General features: G+C 38.1%; 1 protein-coding gene across 1 annotated transcript; it reads left to right on the top strand.

Annotated features, from left to right (window-relative positions):
* Window positions 1-7,644: 7,644 nt before the first annotated feature.
* Window positions 7,645-16,511, top strand: LOC135166818 (zinc finger C2HC domain-containing protein 1C-like). The gene is made up of 9 exons (XM_064129451.1): window positions 7,645-8,082; window positions 10,175-10,381; window positions 10,929-11,258; window positions 11,618-11,745; window positions 14,421-14,514; window positions 14,926-15,123; window positions 15,209-15,405; window positions 15,548-15,734; window positions 15,978-16,511. The coding sequence occupies exons 1-9, from the start codon at window positions 7,975-7,977 to the stop codon at window positions 16,257-16,259; spliced, it is 1,731 nt and encodes a 576-aa protein (XP_063985521.1). The 5' UTR covers window positions 7,645-7,974; the 3' UTR covers window positions 16,260-16,511.
* Window positions 16,512-16,532: the final 21 nt, after the last annotated feature.

The raw sequence follows: 16,532 nt of genomic DNA, 5'->3' as shown, positions 1-16,532 counted from the left end.
ATTAAATTGGTCTATGAATTCCTGGAAGTTTCCAATGATCCAATCCCTGAATTATTTTTTGTTTTAGACTTCAACCTTCATAAGTTTTTAACTAATCACCAACTTTTCAAGACTAATCTGCGATAAAGATGGTTTGATTATCGACTAATGATAACTAGAGGATGTCAACTGTTAGCTACTGAGCAGTATTGACCACAGCAGATGGTTCGCAATTCAAATCAGCTTCACCATATCACTCAGAACAACATTCACAAGCAAAGAAGACCTTCAATTTTCTATATTTGCAGTAAAGATGATAATTACACATCTATTTAAGGTAATGTTTTTACCTTTTTAGTAAATTCAATGATTATCGAAACTTACACGAAATTATTAGATAACTCAATCCCATTTAGAATCGTAATTTTTCCTGCATTTAATTATCGCTGGTTTTTAAAAAACATAAATAAAAAATCAGAACTTGAGACAGTCTCTTATGGCAATACTTCTGGACATGTATTTCGGTTGCATAATTTATAGTTGAAATTTTATGCGGTTTAATGGCCAAACATTAATTGTTTGTTGGTTCATACAGTCCCATTTTGTCCCCCTTCTCTTTTTTTTTAATGTGGACCTTCAAAGCAGTTGAAATTTCATTTTAAAATTTCCAGCAAAATTTCAATTCGGGTTCCTGTGACAACCGCCAGTTTAGGAAGGGCAGCACTTCATGGTACGTTCTTTCGATTCACTTGTCGGTAATTTATCATACGCATGTGCAGATGATCATTGATCGACTTTATTTGCAATTTTAAATTTCTTCAAGCCTTCAAATTATTCCCTAAGCGTGGGATATCATTAGTAAAATTAAGAACTACCGATATTAAATCAAATAGTCCATGTATTCTCAACAAAACTTTCATGTCATCTAATTCGATGAGACACTTTGGCTTATCTTCACGATATCACGTCTCGAATAATCTCGAACGCTATCTGTGTCCTTCCTGATTGTATCCACGTTGATCAGGTTCCTCTCATGCCCCTCTGCATCTCTGTGATGTCACCGCTGTCTGATCTTCCTGAGGCTAGGATCTTCCTGGGTGGAGCTGAGCTGGTTGAAAATTGTTCTACCAGTGATCTGCCACGTTTGTTACCTGGGGAATGCTATCTCCTGGTCTGTCCTTATTCACTTACTCGTGTCGTTGGTGCTGTGTGAGTTCGTCTGTGTACTCACTAGTTTGTGAAAAAATAAGATGACTCTTCCGGTGTTTCGTTTGCAAATTCAATATCGTGGAACTTCTCGGTCTCTCAGCTTCACCATCATTTTAGGGTTTTGAGTTTGTGAGTCATTCCGTTGCTCGTTGCCGAGGTTTATGGCGTAGGAAGTATTTAATTGCAACGATAAAAGAGAGTATCCAGTATTTATCGGTTTCATGTTAAATACTAATTTTCAGGGAAACATTCTTTGCTTGATCTGCTGGGATGAAGACTTGTCTTCCATCACTGAGAACATCTGATAAGTCTGGGATTCCCGGTATGATAGGAGTTATCGCTGACGTCAATGTGATCCTATTTCCTTTCAATTTCTCCTCAAGGTTTCTGCTGAGTATCCAAGGAAAGGCGGTGGAGAATATGAGTATTTTATTCATCGAGGTGAAGACTCCCACTAGGATCTCTTCTTGGGATCTATTACACGAATAGTCAATTTCATTTCTTCTTCTGTTAGCTCATTGGCCAGTTTAGTATTTCCAGGAGTTGTTAAAATTCACTGATTTGGTATTTTAGGTGATTGGACTATTTTGTTCTGCTTCCAAAATTTCTCCAGGACCGTGAGATCATCGTTCATTCGGATCAAAGAATATCATTTGATTTCAATAACTTATTGGTTTATAAATTTCTAAAAATTTTTTTAGAACAATTTTGCGAATTTCTTTCCCAAATGGTTTTCAATTTCGTTAATTTTCCAATTGATTGGAGGTATTCAACGAATATTCTGAATCGATCCGAGGACGAGGATTATAATCACATTAATCAGATAATACTTTTATTGCTGCATGACGCACAGCAATAAAATACTAGTTCATGTTATTGACCTGGAAAATCGCGATTTAATCCGATAAAACCGAGTGAGAAAAATTGGGAAAAAATTCACACATCTTCATTGACGAATTATATTATTAAACATCATCCAATTTACAATGTACATTATCTCGAGAGCTCACAGCCCTTGAATCCTTTATAACTCATAGATTACAGTACTTATAACTCTCTTTCAAGTGCAGCATTCTTCATGCCCTCTACAAGAGTTACATTAAACTGAAGCCAACCGAAACGATCATCCTCAAGGGTCTCAACATTCACTACAGAGTACAAACTGCAGGTTGATAACCCAACGGTCTATTGTATGGGAATTCAATACCAGCACACGCCTACACACCAAAGGCTAAATTAAAATACCGTCGAGAAGGGGAAGGAGTTATCCTGCCAAGGAGAGGGGATAAAGTTAGTTAACTGTCAGTGTGACTCTGTGCTTCCCTCGGACAGGACGTCACCGTCTCATTAGTGGATAAAATCCTTATTTTTTTTGTTTCGTTTTTCGTTTTGAATTTTATTTTAACAGAAACTCCTCGACACCCGTAATCAGGTCAGTATTTTCTACGCATCAAACATCGATCCCTTCAAGCGAATAAAATCAATTTAAAAAATTATCGATAAGTATTCTAATCAAATACAGAAGTTGCGATTTTGTATTATTTTTCTTGAGATTCAATTTCTTGATTATCTTGTGGATAATTAATCGGTCAATTAGTGTGGACGTGGCTGGACTGTTATCATGACATTACTTCGTTATGCGAATTCTCATTCAAGACCAGACGTTTTTTATTTGGCAGCAAACTGTGAGAACTGTTTTTGGGAATGTTATCCGCCTTGACATAGTCTTGTACTACGTGAGAGGATTTTATCATTTTTGGAGGAATATCAATTGAGACAATTTAATTACATCTTGACTTGGGGGCGGGATGGGATGATATGAGGGCCATGAAAAGCGTATTTCGTTGTTTTTTGTTGGGAAAAACTGGAATTTGCCTATTTAAGTGTCTGGAAAATTCTATTTTAGTTAACAAAATTTTTTCATAGCTCCTTCCAAATGTTCACACAAGAGAAATTATTTTAACAGGTTCAATAATTTTTTTTCTGTGAGGAAGTAAATTTAGCGTTGCACGATGTTGCCGAAAATACACTAAATTTATCTGAACAATGAAGAGTGAATTCGGCAACGCTGGAGTGTTAATATCACAACATCGAATACCTGCGCAGGCGACCAGGGTTAATGTTAATGTTTGACGCCTATGGAGTGATAATAGTCGAACTGAAGGGGTGCGCTTACTATTTTGTTATTTTCGTTATTTAGGGGGAGTTCAAGATGCTTAATATTTATGTATTCGAGCTGGACGTCTGTCCTAGATGTTAAATATGACGTTTTATGTTTTGATTGACAATTGTTGGATGTGAAATAGTTTGAAATAATGAAACCGGTCAATATGTGAGAAGAATATTTTATTAATTTGATTTTCTCTAATACGGATGCCCCGAGAAAAATGTTCAGTAAAAATTATGGAACTCACAGTTTGTTCACCAATTAACGGCAATCGACTGGGAAGATTACTGAGACAGTATCGCCATTTTTCATAGACTATTCAGACAAAAATTACGGAAATTTGAGAAAAAATTACGTGACAGTTCTGTGAGAATTCCTACGACATGCGGTGACATCCCTCAGAAATTACAGATTTACGGAATTATTTCTTTCAAACAAATTCAAGTTTAATACAAGTTTAAAATTCGTTTCGGTCAGCGCTATTAGACTCTTATCTGTGCCTATTTTTTCGCAATATCTCCGAATATATAACATATAGGGAAATTTTTGTAATGACATTTGTTGTTGTACTTAATTCGCTCCACAAAAAAGTTCCAATAAAATTTTGGCTATCTCCCCTATATTTCGAGATATTGTTAAAAAAACCGGTCGATAGTCAAATGCAACTGATCTCGTTTCACCGCTGCCCCATTAAAATACGCTTTCTCCGATGAATTCTAATCTAATTTTTCACTTTTATTTTCAGTTTGGAAGAATAATAAAATATGGCTGCCCCTCACACATCCTCACGTCTTGAGCTACTTCAGGTAAAACCAAAAATGCAGAGATGTCCAAGTATCGTTCGACGTAAGAGCATTCATTTCCATAAATTTTTATTTTTATATGAGTTTTTCCATTTACCATCACACGGCGGGAACCAATACTGTTGACCACCTCAGAATGGTCCACACTCGATGTTTCCAGGCTCCGTCGTGTTGTAGAAGTGCATATAAGGTAGCTTGTCCCAACCAGTCTGACCTCGACAACGACCCACTTGTGCCTGCACCGAAAAAAAAAAGATCACAAATCGAATTAATATCGTGTTTGCAGGACATTTGGACATTTCCTTTTTCATTCGAACGAAGTTCCTTTTAAATAGTTTGTCGGGCTGTAAACCATTCGATTATAATGTGTGATATCACGATTATTCATGAGACGTTAGTCGATTTTGGGGACATGTAGATGTAACTGTTTCAAAAGGATCACCAGCGCCCAAATAAGGCATGTTAATTCGGTTCTGGATGTCTTACTACCGCTGGTGGCCCTTAAAAATTAGTACATACGTTGGTGGAATCTAGGGACCTTTCTGGGTACATCTTATCAGAGAACATCTCGACATCCACCAAATCGAATATTTAATATTAAGAGGAATTAAAATTATTTATTGAAAGTGTCTATTCACACGCGCAACGGTAAATTTTATCTTAATTTGCGTTCACAGTCGTCTTATTTCAATTAATTCAATTAATTTCGAGGTTTCAATCGTCATTTTTATCATTGTAACGATGGAACGATCTCGTTACATCAAATTTATCAACTAGCTAAGAATATTTTCACCTTTTTGAAGTCTGAAGAGAGACGATTAAACTCGGGTTTTAGGTCGACAGATCTAACTGTCATCATAATTCATAAAATAGTCAGAAGTTTCATGATAAATCCAAAACCGGGTAAAATTTCACTAAATATCATGTTTACTTTGACTATCAGATGAATTATCGATAAAATCAAATTGTGAATTCGAAGAATATTCATGGGTATAAGGAAATCATTACAGTGATTATCGCGCATGGTTTGTCAAGCGCAACTTTAAAACTTGGGATCGTTTTGCCTGAGCCTGACGTCATTTCCTCTCGCTCGTAAACTTTCCCTCCTTAAAGTGTTCCATGAAATTAGGAAGACATGATAAACACGAGAGTCCAATTGAACTTATTTCCTCAACTAAATTTCACATTCTACAAAAGTGAAGAGAATCGTTCCGGTATCATCAGTCACGAATTTCATCTCCAGTAGATAGAAGACAGCACCTTGGAATCGGTATAGATGAGTCACTGTGAGTTAGTACCGGTACTGGATCGGCATGCGTGGGTGCTTTCTCAGGATCGTGATACATAATATGACCAGTATGAGATGTACCGCGTCACCTGAATCACCACGAAGTGCGTGGGTAAAAATTCAATTTCATGGGCTTTTTTGTTTCGTCTCCAATAACATTACGATAGGACACGTCTGGAAGGTTTAGAAGTTGTGAGCAGATCCGAGTGTTTCGTAATTTATCGATTGAGACCTATCGAATTGCATGTGCATCTATTTTTGCTCGAGATCATGAAGGAATTTAATAATATTTGAAACCGGATGTTATTGATTACAGTAGATCGTTTGATAATTCGTGGGATCGTGGGATGAATCATGGATTTTTTGATAAATAGGAAGTACATAACGCATTTCTGTCAACGATATCCAAGAAATTTGACGATTTACGATTACATAATGTTTTAATTACATTTTTACTCGGACATGACAACTTCCTGTTGGATTTTGGGATCTCCCTGGGGTACGAAAATTCACTCTTCCCCAGTTTTTATATTTTGGATCAAGAAAACATTAGGAAAAAAGGGGAATTCCCGTGGAACTTTTTCAGTGCGGATTTCCCCCAAATACATCTGGTGACCAGAGGGGGTTGGGATGAAAAATTAAGGGTAGGGCAGGAAGGAGTTATATTCTCTTCCAAATTTCAGTAAAATCCTGTGGTGAATCAATCGATAATCGAGTGCTGGTCGATTGCCACTCGACCAGTCGATAGCCCCTCGCTATTCGATTGTCAGTCGAGGGTTGATCGATCGTCAATGAAGGGTGGATCGCTATTCGATTGCTGGTCGATCAATGGAGGAGACATCGACTGGTATTTGACTGGATCCACAACTCCATTCTGCTATCGAGTGATCTGTCACGGCTATCAGCACTAACAACATAATAATATCAAACACTGAACAATGATTGCATCTGTAGACAATAACGAGCGAGGGGAAAATGGCCGGTAATTTATAATCAAATAATCGCAAATAACCCGGTGTAGGTCAATATAATTTAGCCCAATGTTGGCCCATTCCTCGTCTGTGATCAGGATATCAGGTGGAGAAACCACCCAGCAGACTAGTTATTCAAGAATGAAATTAGAATATGAAAATATGATGAATATGAGAGATTGTGTCTACACATTGACCCCTAGGAAACTCAAAAATTCATTCATAAAACATTAGCATGAAATACGAACACAAACATCGATTCCCTGATTACAGAAACGCATTTTCCGTTAATATTTTCTAGAAAATTGTTGATGTCGGCACAGCAACGGGGGACAACCCCAGTATTCTAGTAATTGAGGCGGCATTCGAGCCACCATTACTGACGCATGAACTATTTAATGTTTTCCTCACGCAAGGTCGAGGACTAGTCGAATAATTTGATGGGAGAAAGGGCCTTTATTTTGTCCAAACTCGTGGCCAGAGAGACAAAGATTCCTCCAAAAATTCAAAATCCGTTTTAGACTGATAGAAATAATTTTTTTTGTTACTACTGCTACGTTCAGCTCGTGGCAAAAAGTGCCTTTTTGCTAACTTCTTAAGGAAAAAGTCAAAATTTTAAATAAAAATACTTTTCCCTACTGGTCTTTAATTTTTCTCGTTTATAGATTGGCACTAGCCCTTCCTCGAACTCGAAAAAAATGAGATCCCTATATATTCAACCCTTCGGCTTCGGCTCGGATGACAATGCCATCCGGCTAAAAATTCCTATGGCTCTCGTCCTGAAATATACGTGAAAAACTCGAGAGAAATATAATTTTGCGAATGATATTTATTTTGCACAAACAATCGCTCGAAATTTTCATTAGAAAATCCGTTTAAATTCTTGTCAAAAAAGTATTTAATTTGCAAAATAACATTTTTCTCATCATCGAAACCGGTGGATGTCATGGAGCTAATCGATTATATCCCAGTTATAATTCTTCATTTGAGAATCGACAGTCGATTTGTGAACAATCAAAGGGAAGACAGACACAGACGGTTCACAAGTAACCGAAAAGTCACTTTTCAACACGGGCTGAACGTAGCGGCAGTGACAAAAAAATGATGTCATTATTCGAATTCTAATTAAAAAAAGGCGATTATCCACTTCCCTTGCAATCCACGCATGCGTGAGCACACGTGTTCAGTAACATCCCCTCACCCTTAACATATTCTTAAACACAACTATCCGGTTAGTTGTGATGGCAACCGTTAACGTGACAACACCAACTGCAATTCTATTTACCCAGTTTGCACTCACCGAATTCCATTAATTGGTTAATTCAATCTCCCCCCCTAAAAACATTAATCGAGCTAAACAAATGCATAGGCCAGTCGAACAGTTATTTTCCATTGGACCAAGTGTGAACATAAACAATGTCCCATTTCCTTCAATTATTAAGACCCTCTGGCCATCAATAATGACTGTTGCAATAAATAGAAAAGTTTGTCATGCTGATTTTTATTTAAGAGTATTATTCCAAGGAGTGTAAAGATAAAGCTCCCAGGAACGGGTAAATGCCAATAAAATCGAGACACAGTGTATCGAGAGGTGTTTCAGTGAACATTAAAACTTCGTGGGCAGATCAAGGACTCACCTCTGCTGTTACCAATCTCGTGAATATGGTACGAGTAATAATTAAATATAACACTGTGTCGTAAATGACAAATTATTTACATTAACCGACACTGGATCGAGTAATTTACTCTTTTAATATCAATATCTTGTTAAACGAAGAGAAAAGTCCCAGAAAAATTACAGCGCTGGGCCCTAGAATCGAGGTGTTGAATGCTAGAATACTCGAAAGTATTTTATTCACAGATAAAAATTCCTATCAATACCATAAATTTTGTAATTAATGATATGGGGCTTCGTAAAATTTACGAAATAGCAATTCAAATTTGAAGGTCCACTGTTGGATATGCAGGGACTAGATCAAGCAGCAACAATCACTTTGATAAGTCATAAATATACTGCGGATTACAACAATAAATACTGATATACTTCGAACGTTTAATTTTAAGCTTTTATCAACATCCACCATTTTTTATTTGAGTTTTAACTTGAGAAAAATTCATAGAAATTCTTTAAAGATTTTTATCCAGATCAGTTTGTATTATTGTGCCGTCCTTCATTTTTCTACTGTCCTAAATAGCAATTTTTTCATTGTCATTGTGATTGGTTAATACAAGTCATTGTGATTGGTTTGGATGAACGCTGAATAGAGCCGATTATTCCCGACGTTGGACTTTCTCATGAGACCTGTTGTATCAGCCATCCAGCGTCCATCTCCTCGTCGATCATTAGACTTTGAATTTTGACAGGCCCGATATAGAAATTTGCCTCGGTGGTATTATAATTTTTCTGTAATTTTTATCGGAGTCACGATAAAAATTCACGGATTTTTCTAATCGTTCACTAGCATAAGACAGACACATGGACGAGTCTCTTCTATACTCTGTGAGAAAAGACCGCATAAGTTGCGGATTTTCATCACTCCTGATGAGACACAAGTTCCGGCTGACCACAACTAGATCTCCAAGATATCGCAGCTGACCACGTCTCCAAGTTTTGAAGGTGTGACAGACCGAACTGGCCTCGTATGAGGAGATGTGCTCTACCCACCTCAATCAAAAAATATATATTCTCCATATGTGATGCTGAAGAGCTCCTAAATCCTGAGCACGAGCCCATCCAAGACCAGCATTTACGAGACAGCAGTATTTGACCAGAGGAAATAGCTCAGTTGTACATGAAAACAATTTTCGAACTTATATTTTTCCAACAAGTGCTCTTCAGTTTTGGCAAATCCAGATGTGCCAGCAACCTGGAGGACATTTCGCTACGATGGCACCACTTTTTCGGGGAGGTGGTCCATGACCTATGTCCAGATCCGTTGGACCTCACAGCCATGAAAGCCACCCCTCAATGGTCCTGTAAACCTGCCATTCCCATACCATAGTCCATCGATCCAACTGATTTTCTTTGTTACTAAAATCGAAGGTGGCTTCAAGCAACTGCATTTCCTCCTTGACTGAAAAAACCTACAACACTACCAATTACTTTCAGCATTTCGTACCAATGCTTTCATTATTAACTTGGATTTACCCAGTTACCTAATTTCAAAGGCATATCCAGGGCATAGCTCAGGTCCCTACGATAACCGAATGCAGCCGTGATCCGATGGAAGTAGTGAGGGTCGTGGATATAGATTGCTAATCGTGCGAGTGAGAATCGATCGCCCTGACTGTCCCTTGTTCCGCGTATTTCCTTTCGTAATTCGTCAACTTTGTTTCAATTTACTTTCTACCGAAAACACGTAAAAGGTAGTTATTCTGACGTCGATTACGATTGACTCGAAGATTGACCTTAAGAGACGAACCTCAGTGCAACCCCTGACCTTTGTTACTCTGTAGTTTGTAAATTTTAGAATTTATTATTAATGATTCATGATTAATAATTTATATCGTATCAGCTGATTCTGTTTAACAGATTATTAAATCACTCAGACGTCGCTTAGATCTTAATGAAATATCTAGTTTATGGCACCCAAATTAATGCCACACCGACCAAAAAATCATAAATTTTTATCTTTGTGTCGTTCTATTATTTTTTTCATTTTGTAAAATATTTTTTATCGTTTCCTGTAGACGTGGGTATAGGCCTCTCCACCTGACTCTTTTCTCTATATTTAAATAGTAAATTAATCATTTCTAGGCAAGGTTTCAACAACGACAATTGATGGAGAAGGAACAGAAATTACTTCAACTTTATGATCAACAACAGCAGAGGGCTCATCAGGTCGCTCAACGCGGTAGTGCTGGATCGAATACGTCGAAAGGATCGGGTTCCGGCACTACTAGTCAATCTGTAACCCGAACCACAACCACCAGTCATTCTACATCTAATTCGCAAGGTGGAAAGGTATTGAATAGCTGTTCCATGGAGTTATTTAATTAATCAAGAAACGTCGAGTGGTGCTGATTGGCTTTTATCGAAAGTGTTATTGTGATTGATTGTTCTGGTCGGGTAGTCGAAGACTAGGAGAATACCGAGAGAATATACCGGACGCGGATGGGTAAATTGTAGAAAATTTTCGGGGAAATGTTATTTTTTTAACTGCACAGCGAGAAATACTCGGTAAAAATTACGTAGAAATTTCCTAATTCTCGAGGGACAATAAAGGTCCGATAATAATGACAAGAATAATTGCAAGTGAATTATCAAAGGGATAATTTCATGGCAACTTATCAATTGTATTGATCCTGACTGAACAAAAATGGATTGATTTCGTTCGATCAATCGAAATTCGAAGAAGAAAAAATAATCCTTCGTAATACGAAATTCTCCAAATTCTTCAAAAGCTTCATTTTTCATTTTTCTTTCCAAAACATCAAATTCCATTTTTGATTCATCTTCTCAAATTATGACATATTTTCTCACTTTGAATTTATTTTTCAATTTTCCTAAGGTGCGACAAATGTTCGACGAGAGACGACAAACAACAGTGAAGGGAATCGATAGAAGTTACCCCCTGGAGCCTCTGGAAAATAAACCACGAAAACCCACTGGTCCAACAACCCAGAAAAACAGTACAGTATCCAGTCGGCACTCGGTCACTGTTAAACGTACGATACGTTCAGAGGCCAATGGCAATATCAATAATGGAAAACCTGTGATCAATTACCACGAGGAAGTGACACGGGAGACATTTGGCCCAAAACTCGTGCATCAACAGGACGATACTGATGAGTTTTACAACGAAAATGATTTAACGGAATGGAATAATAGTAATCAAGAGGTAGTACAACCACGTGCAAATGGCACTTTAATTTTTCAATTGCTATCTCAGTTGCGAAGGGGTAAAACGGGATAACTTCACTCCCTTCTGAGTTTTTAGGCCGTATCTCTGAATCTATGAGAGATAGAGGAATGTTTGTCATAACCTTTGTTGTAGCTCTTAATTAGCTTCACAAAAAAGGTCATGACAAGAATTTTCCTATCTCCCCTAGATGTTGAGATATTCGTCAAAAACTGGTCAATAATCAGAAGTGACCTATCTCATTTTACCCCTTCCCTCCTGATTTCGTCTCCACCTGACCAATCCCAGCTTAATTTTCATTAATTCCATTCTTTTCATGCGAAATCATTTGACTCCAGCCCAACACCTACGGAATCGGTGGACTCGATCGGGGAAGAGGAGCCGAACGGACCAAATATGGAAACACCAAGAAGGAAGCGTTACTCGGAAAGAAAAAAGAAACACCATCTTCTGGTGTTGCCCCAAGGTATTCACCAAATCCTCATTAAATCGTATCTAATCTAGCATTAAAATCAATAAGATTAACTGGCTTAAGCGGTACAAAAAAAGAACTACAAAAATCAAAATCATTTCTAACTTTCGGGGGTATTGCAGTTGGTTCATTAAATACTCTGTGCTGTACATAAATTAAAGTCCATGAACGAATTCCTGAGTCATCAATTACAAATATCCATAGTAATGCTACGAGATGTAATAAGTAAATACTAAGCTGAAGTCGTTGGAATTTTCCGCATCATCTGCTAACTCAGCTTGAATGACTTTAACATCCTAAGGGTTGATCGTAGCCATCTCATGTGGTAATTCATCATGATTAATTTAAACTGCCAAGAGCTCTGATTAAAATTTTATTCGCTGGATAAATCACATGAAAAATAAATGATATTGCCATCGAAGGAAGGAGGAATCCAGGACCTATCGAAATATGATAAAAATTGAACTTGGAAGAAAGTCCCCGGAATGGACGAGAGCGTCTACAGAATCTCTCCGGGGAATGAGTAAAAGTACTGAACGAAATGTTGAATCAGGCACCAGAAGCCCCATGGAAATGCAAAAACTCATTTCCAATGGAAACTATAAAATCGATGAGAATAAAAGAAATATATCCAGTTCTTCTGTAAGAAGTGGTAGAAATCGTAGTGCAAAAGAAATTTTTAACAAATCACGAGGTGGAAGAGGCTCGAAAACTTCTTCTCTAGAGGACACTCCTGGTCCTCGGGAGAAATCTAAAATTACTGAGGTCAAAGGAGATGGTATTCTACGAAAAGGAAGTTCGTTGGGGTCGAAGCCATCTGAGAATATTAAAGAGGCTGGGGCCTCCCCTCGAGTGCAAAGTCCGATTTTTCGGGAGAAGGTTAAAGTTGATGAGGTTACAGTGGAGAAAATGGAGAGAAACAGTGGCCCCGGGATATTTATGGAGAAACTAAGCACTAGAAGAAGCACAAGTCCCTCATCGAAACTCAGGGAATCTGCAGGTCTTATTCAGGTGAAGCCATTGGACGTGCCTGGAACGCCAAACATTCATTTGGAAAACGACGTTCGTTATTACCCCAGACGAAAATCGGAATTTGAAAAATCGAGAATCTTCCGGAAACTGCAGGAAGAACTCGATCGAGATCTTCCTGAGGACTGCGAAAATTCCCCGAATGAAGACTACATAAACGTCGAGGAGGACAAACGTCCAAGACCTCCAAAATACAATGAATCATTCATCAGGATCAAAGAGTATCCTCGAAGGACCTCTGACTTCGAAAAGTCAGATGTGTTTGTTAAAATGCAAAGTACTTTCAACGGAGATGAAAAGAGAGCACGAAAACCAAGTCGTGGAAGAAGTGCAACTCCTCCGGTGATCGTTAAGTCATCGTACGAGAAAATGAAAGATTATCAATCAAAACGGAGAAATTCTAAAACAACTTTTGATAAACTGCAAGAAGACCTTGACAGGAGTTCACCAGAATCCAAATCACCAACGCATATCCAAAATTCGTGCCCTATTTATGACGACTACCCGAAGGATAAAAAATCAGAACTTGAAAAATCGAGAATTTTCAAGAAACTGCAGATGGAACTCTCGAGCTCACCAGAACCGACTAATGAATCTCATAAACAATCTTCTCCTGCAACAATTTCTCTGAAGACTGACGAAGTCGAGATGTCAATGATTGGGGCACCGCCACAATCAGGGTTTGAGAACCTGAAGTCAGTGGAGCTTCTGAAGGATCATTTACTTCTTAATGAGAAGAAAAATGAGTCAAATCGCAAGTTAACTCTGCAAGACATCGACCAAGAATTGTCATTAAAAAAATCCTCGGGGCAGAATCATAAATCTCATAAAATCATCAAGAAGGATCAGCCTCGTCCGCTGTCTCCCCAGACCGATTCAAGAATTGCCAAGAAAAAATCGTTTTCGACCATCCTAATCTCAGAATGTTCACCACCATCACCTCAGACTTCTTCTCATCAGATAAAAAAACATGAGGATACGTACGAACGCACGGACTCTGTGGAATCTGCCCTCCGGGCGTTCAGTTCGATCGATAACGTGGTGACAGCAGATGAAATTGCAACAGGACCAAGAAAAATAAGTTCGGATACTCGACGATCTAGCGTTCACGCTGCTACGGCCTCATGGACGATGAAAACGAGATCAGCTAATCAACATATTCATGAGAATGTCGCAACTCCTTCAAAAAATGCAAAGCCCGAACCGAAAACGAAATCTAAAAGTTTGAAGTTGTCTAAAGGAACGGAACTTGTTACTGAACTTCAACGATCTCCATCTCCATCTTCATCATGTAGAAAACGACTGTTCACTGATTCTGAGTCAGATGTGACATCAGAAGGTACCAGAAGCAGTGGAAAGACCATTACAATTGGAACTTTTGAAAGAACAACGAGAATGTCATCTCCACCAATGGCCGATGTCAAACCACTGAAGATTTTGAGATCCATCGAGGATATTCGTAATTCGATGACTCGGGACACAACAGCTAATGAATCGACTAATTCAATAACTCCCCAAGTTACGATTAGAATTATTTCTCCGACAACAGCTCGACGTACTGGGTATATTAATCAGGTCGTTGAGGTCGGAGTTTGTAAATCCGGAGTTTCCTCAGAGATAAACGTCAAACCTGCCCGTAGGATTGGAAAAGCTCAGGGACCGGAAGATCCAAGGAGGATTACCTCTAATGAGACGAAAACTGTCAGTAGAAACAATTCGGACATTACTCTGAGGGTAAGTATTTTTTTCTTGTCCAATTATCGTGAGGGGGATCGTGGGTATCATCCTGGTGGTCGGGATCTCGAAATTAAATTTGGAAAATGTAGCTATTTATGAGAATTTTATCAGATATGTTTCATCAGTAGGACTTCTAAACATTTCTAAATAAAATATTGATATTTTTGAAATTTTAAGGTCAATGTTGTCGTGGAGATTGAATTTTCGTCATTTTCTGATGATTTTTTGTTCATAGATAGTCCTGCTGTTTCGATTTCCCGTCTCACTCCTGAGATATTTATTTTTTTCTATTTCGGTATAGGCCATTTCCACATTTGTATTTTATTTTGCATTCGGTACGTTTTAAGGAAAAAATCACAGAAATGATTTGAGACTGAAATGATTAAAAGGGTGTGATGTCTATTCCAGCCCACGTCTAGAGATTCCAGTCTAGGCGAGCAGTCCGCCGATGGTGTTGACGGCTGCGATAATCAGGCGCGACAAAATCCTAGTGAGACTACAATTGTTAGAAAAAAATCGGCATTCGCCGTGGAATTGGAGGAGGAGCCGAATTCCAAGCCGATTTTCGGTGTGAAGGATGCACCGAATGATCGACAATCACCTGAAGTGAGTTACCTTTCTAAAAATAATGACATTTTATTAAATTTTTGTGGAATATTTTCATCCACTTTTTTTTACAATTATATCGAAGAGAAAAGGTACATCCCAATCGAGACAAAAAGTATCGAACACTCGGCCAACTTCGGCAGTATCGACGAACTCAAGTTCCAGTTCAAATCAAGGAGGAAGTTCTCCGACCTCTAAGCGCAGAATGGCAACAAGAACACGAGGAACAGCTTCTGGTAGCCGCACACCGAGTGCTAGAGCCAACGTCTCAGCTTCTAATACGTGAGATATCCGATACATAAAAATCAATAAGTAAAACCACTGGAAAAATATCGTTCATAACGTGTGCCCCAGAGACACTTTTACATTTTGGTTCACCGAGAGACATGTTAATTGATTCTTTAATTGGATTGATTTTTCTCAGTGATTCTGGACTTGCGGGATGTAAAATTTGTGGAAGAAAATTTGCAGCGGATCGCCTATCTCTTCATGAACAAATCTGTGCGAAGACGACGCAGAAAAAGAGGAAAACGTTTGATCCGGTTGTTCAAAGAGTCAAAGGAACTGAATTGGAACCGTTCGTTAAAAAATTGGGAAAGAAAGGGAGTGACGTAAGTATTTTATGCCCTTACGATATTTTTATTTGCGCAAAGAAATAGTTCAAATTAATTTTTGTAATAAAATGAGTTGGATTTATTTTTCAAAATATGCATCACATTTTCATCAATATTTCCATCGAAATACTAGAAAGAAATGATATCAAAATAATAATATTCCAATGATTCCAATGGTTCCAAATGGTATAAATGTACGATGTTAGTCAGCCATTCACATTGAATCATTTTTATTTCCAGAAGAAAGCAAAAAAACCCGAAGTCAAATCGAATTGGCGTCGTAAACACGAGGACTTCATAAATGCAATAAGATCCGCGAAGCAGATGCAAGCGCACTTGGCAGCAGGTGGTAAACTAAGTGACTTGCCACCTCCACCAGCAAGTGATACCAGCGATTACATCCAGTGTCCACACTGCGGTAGAAAATTTAATCAAGGTGCTGCTGAACGTCACATACCGAAGTGTGAACACATGCTGCACAATAAACCGAATCCACGTGCCCCTCCCAAACCCAGGCGTTAATGGTTTAACAAAAAAAAAAACAGTAATGGAAAAAAATTCCAATGAAGAGTCAAATTAATGAGCACTAATAGATTCTCCTCATAATTTTTGCTGATTATCATTATAACCCTCTGCTGTATAACTCCATAAAAATAGGCTGATATTGAGATGAATTCGAATGACGAGGAGAAGAGAGTTTTGAAAGAATAGTCCGTGGTGCTGATGTACTAATGTAAATAAAAATGGGAACAATAAAATTAATATTGAAAATTCTGAGGAGGAGGACTTCAGGTG

This window comes from Diachasmimorpha longicaudata, chromosome 10 (assembly GCF_034640455.1).
Source record: "Diachasmimorpha longicaudata isolate KC_UGA_2023 chromosome 10, iyDiaLong2, whole genome shotgun sequence".
NCBI lineage: Eukaryota > Metazoa > Arthropoda > Insecta > Hymenoptera > Braconidae > Diachasmimorpha > Diachasmimorpha longicaudata.
This window is presented reverse-complemented; position numbering and strand designations above follow the sequence as displayed.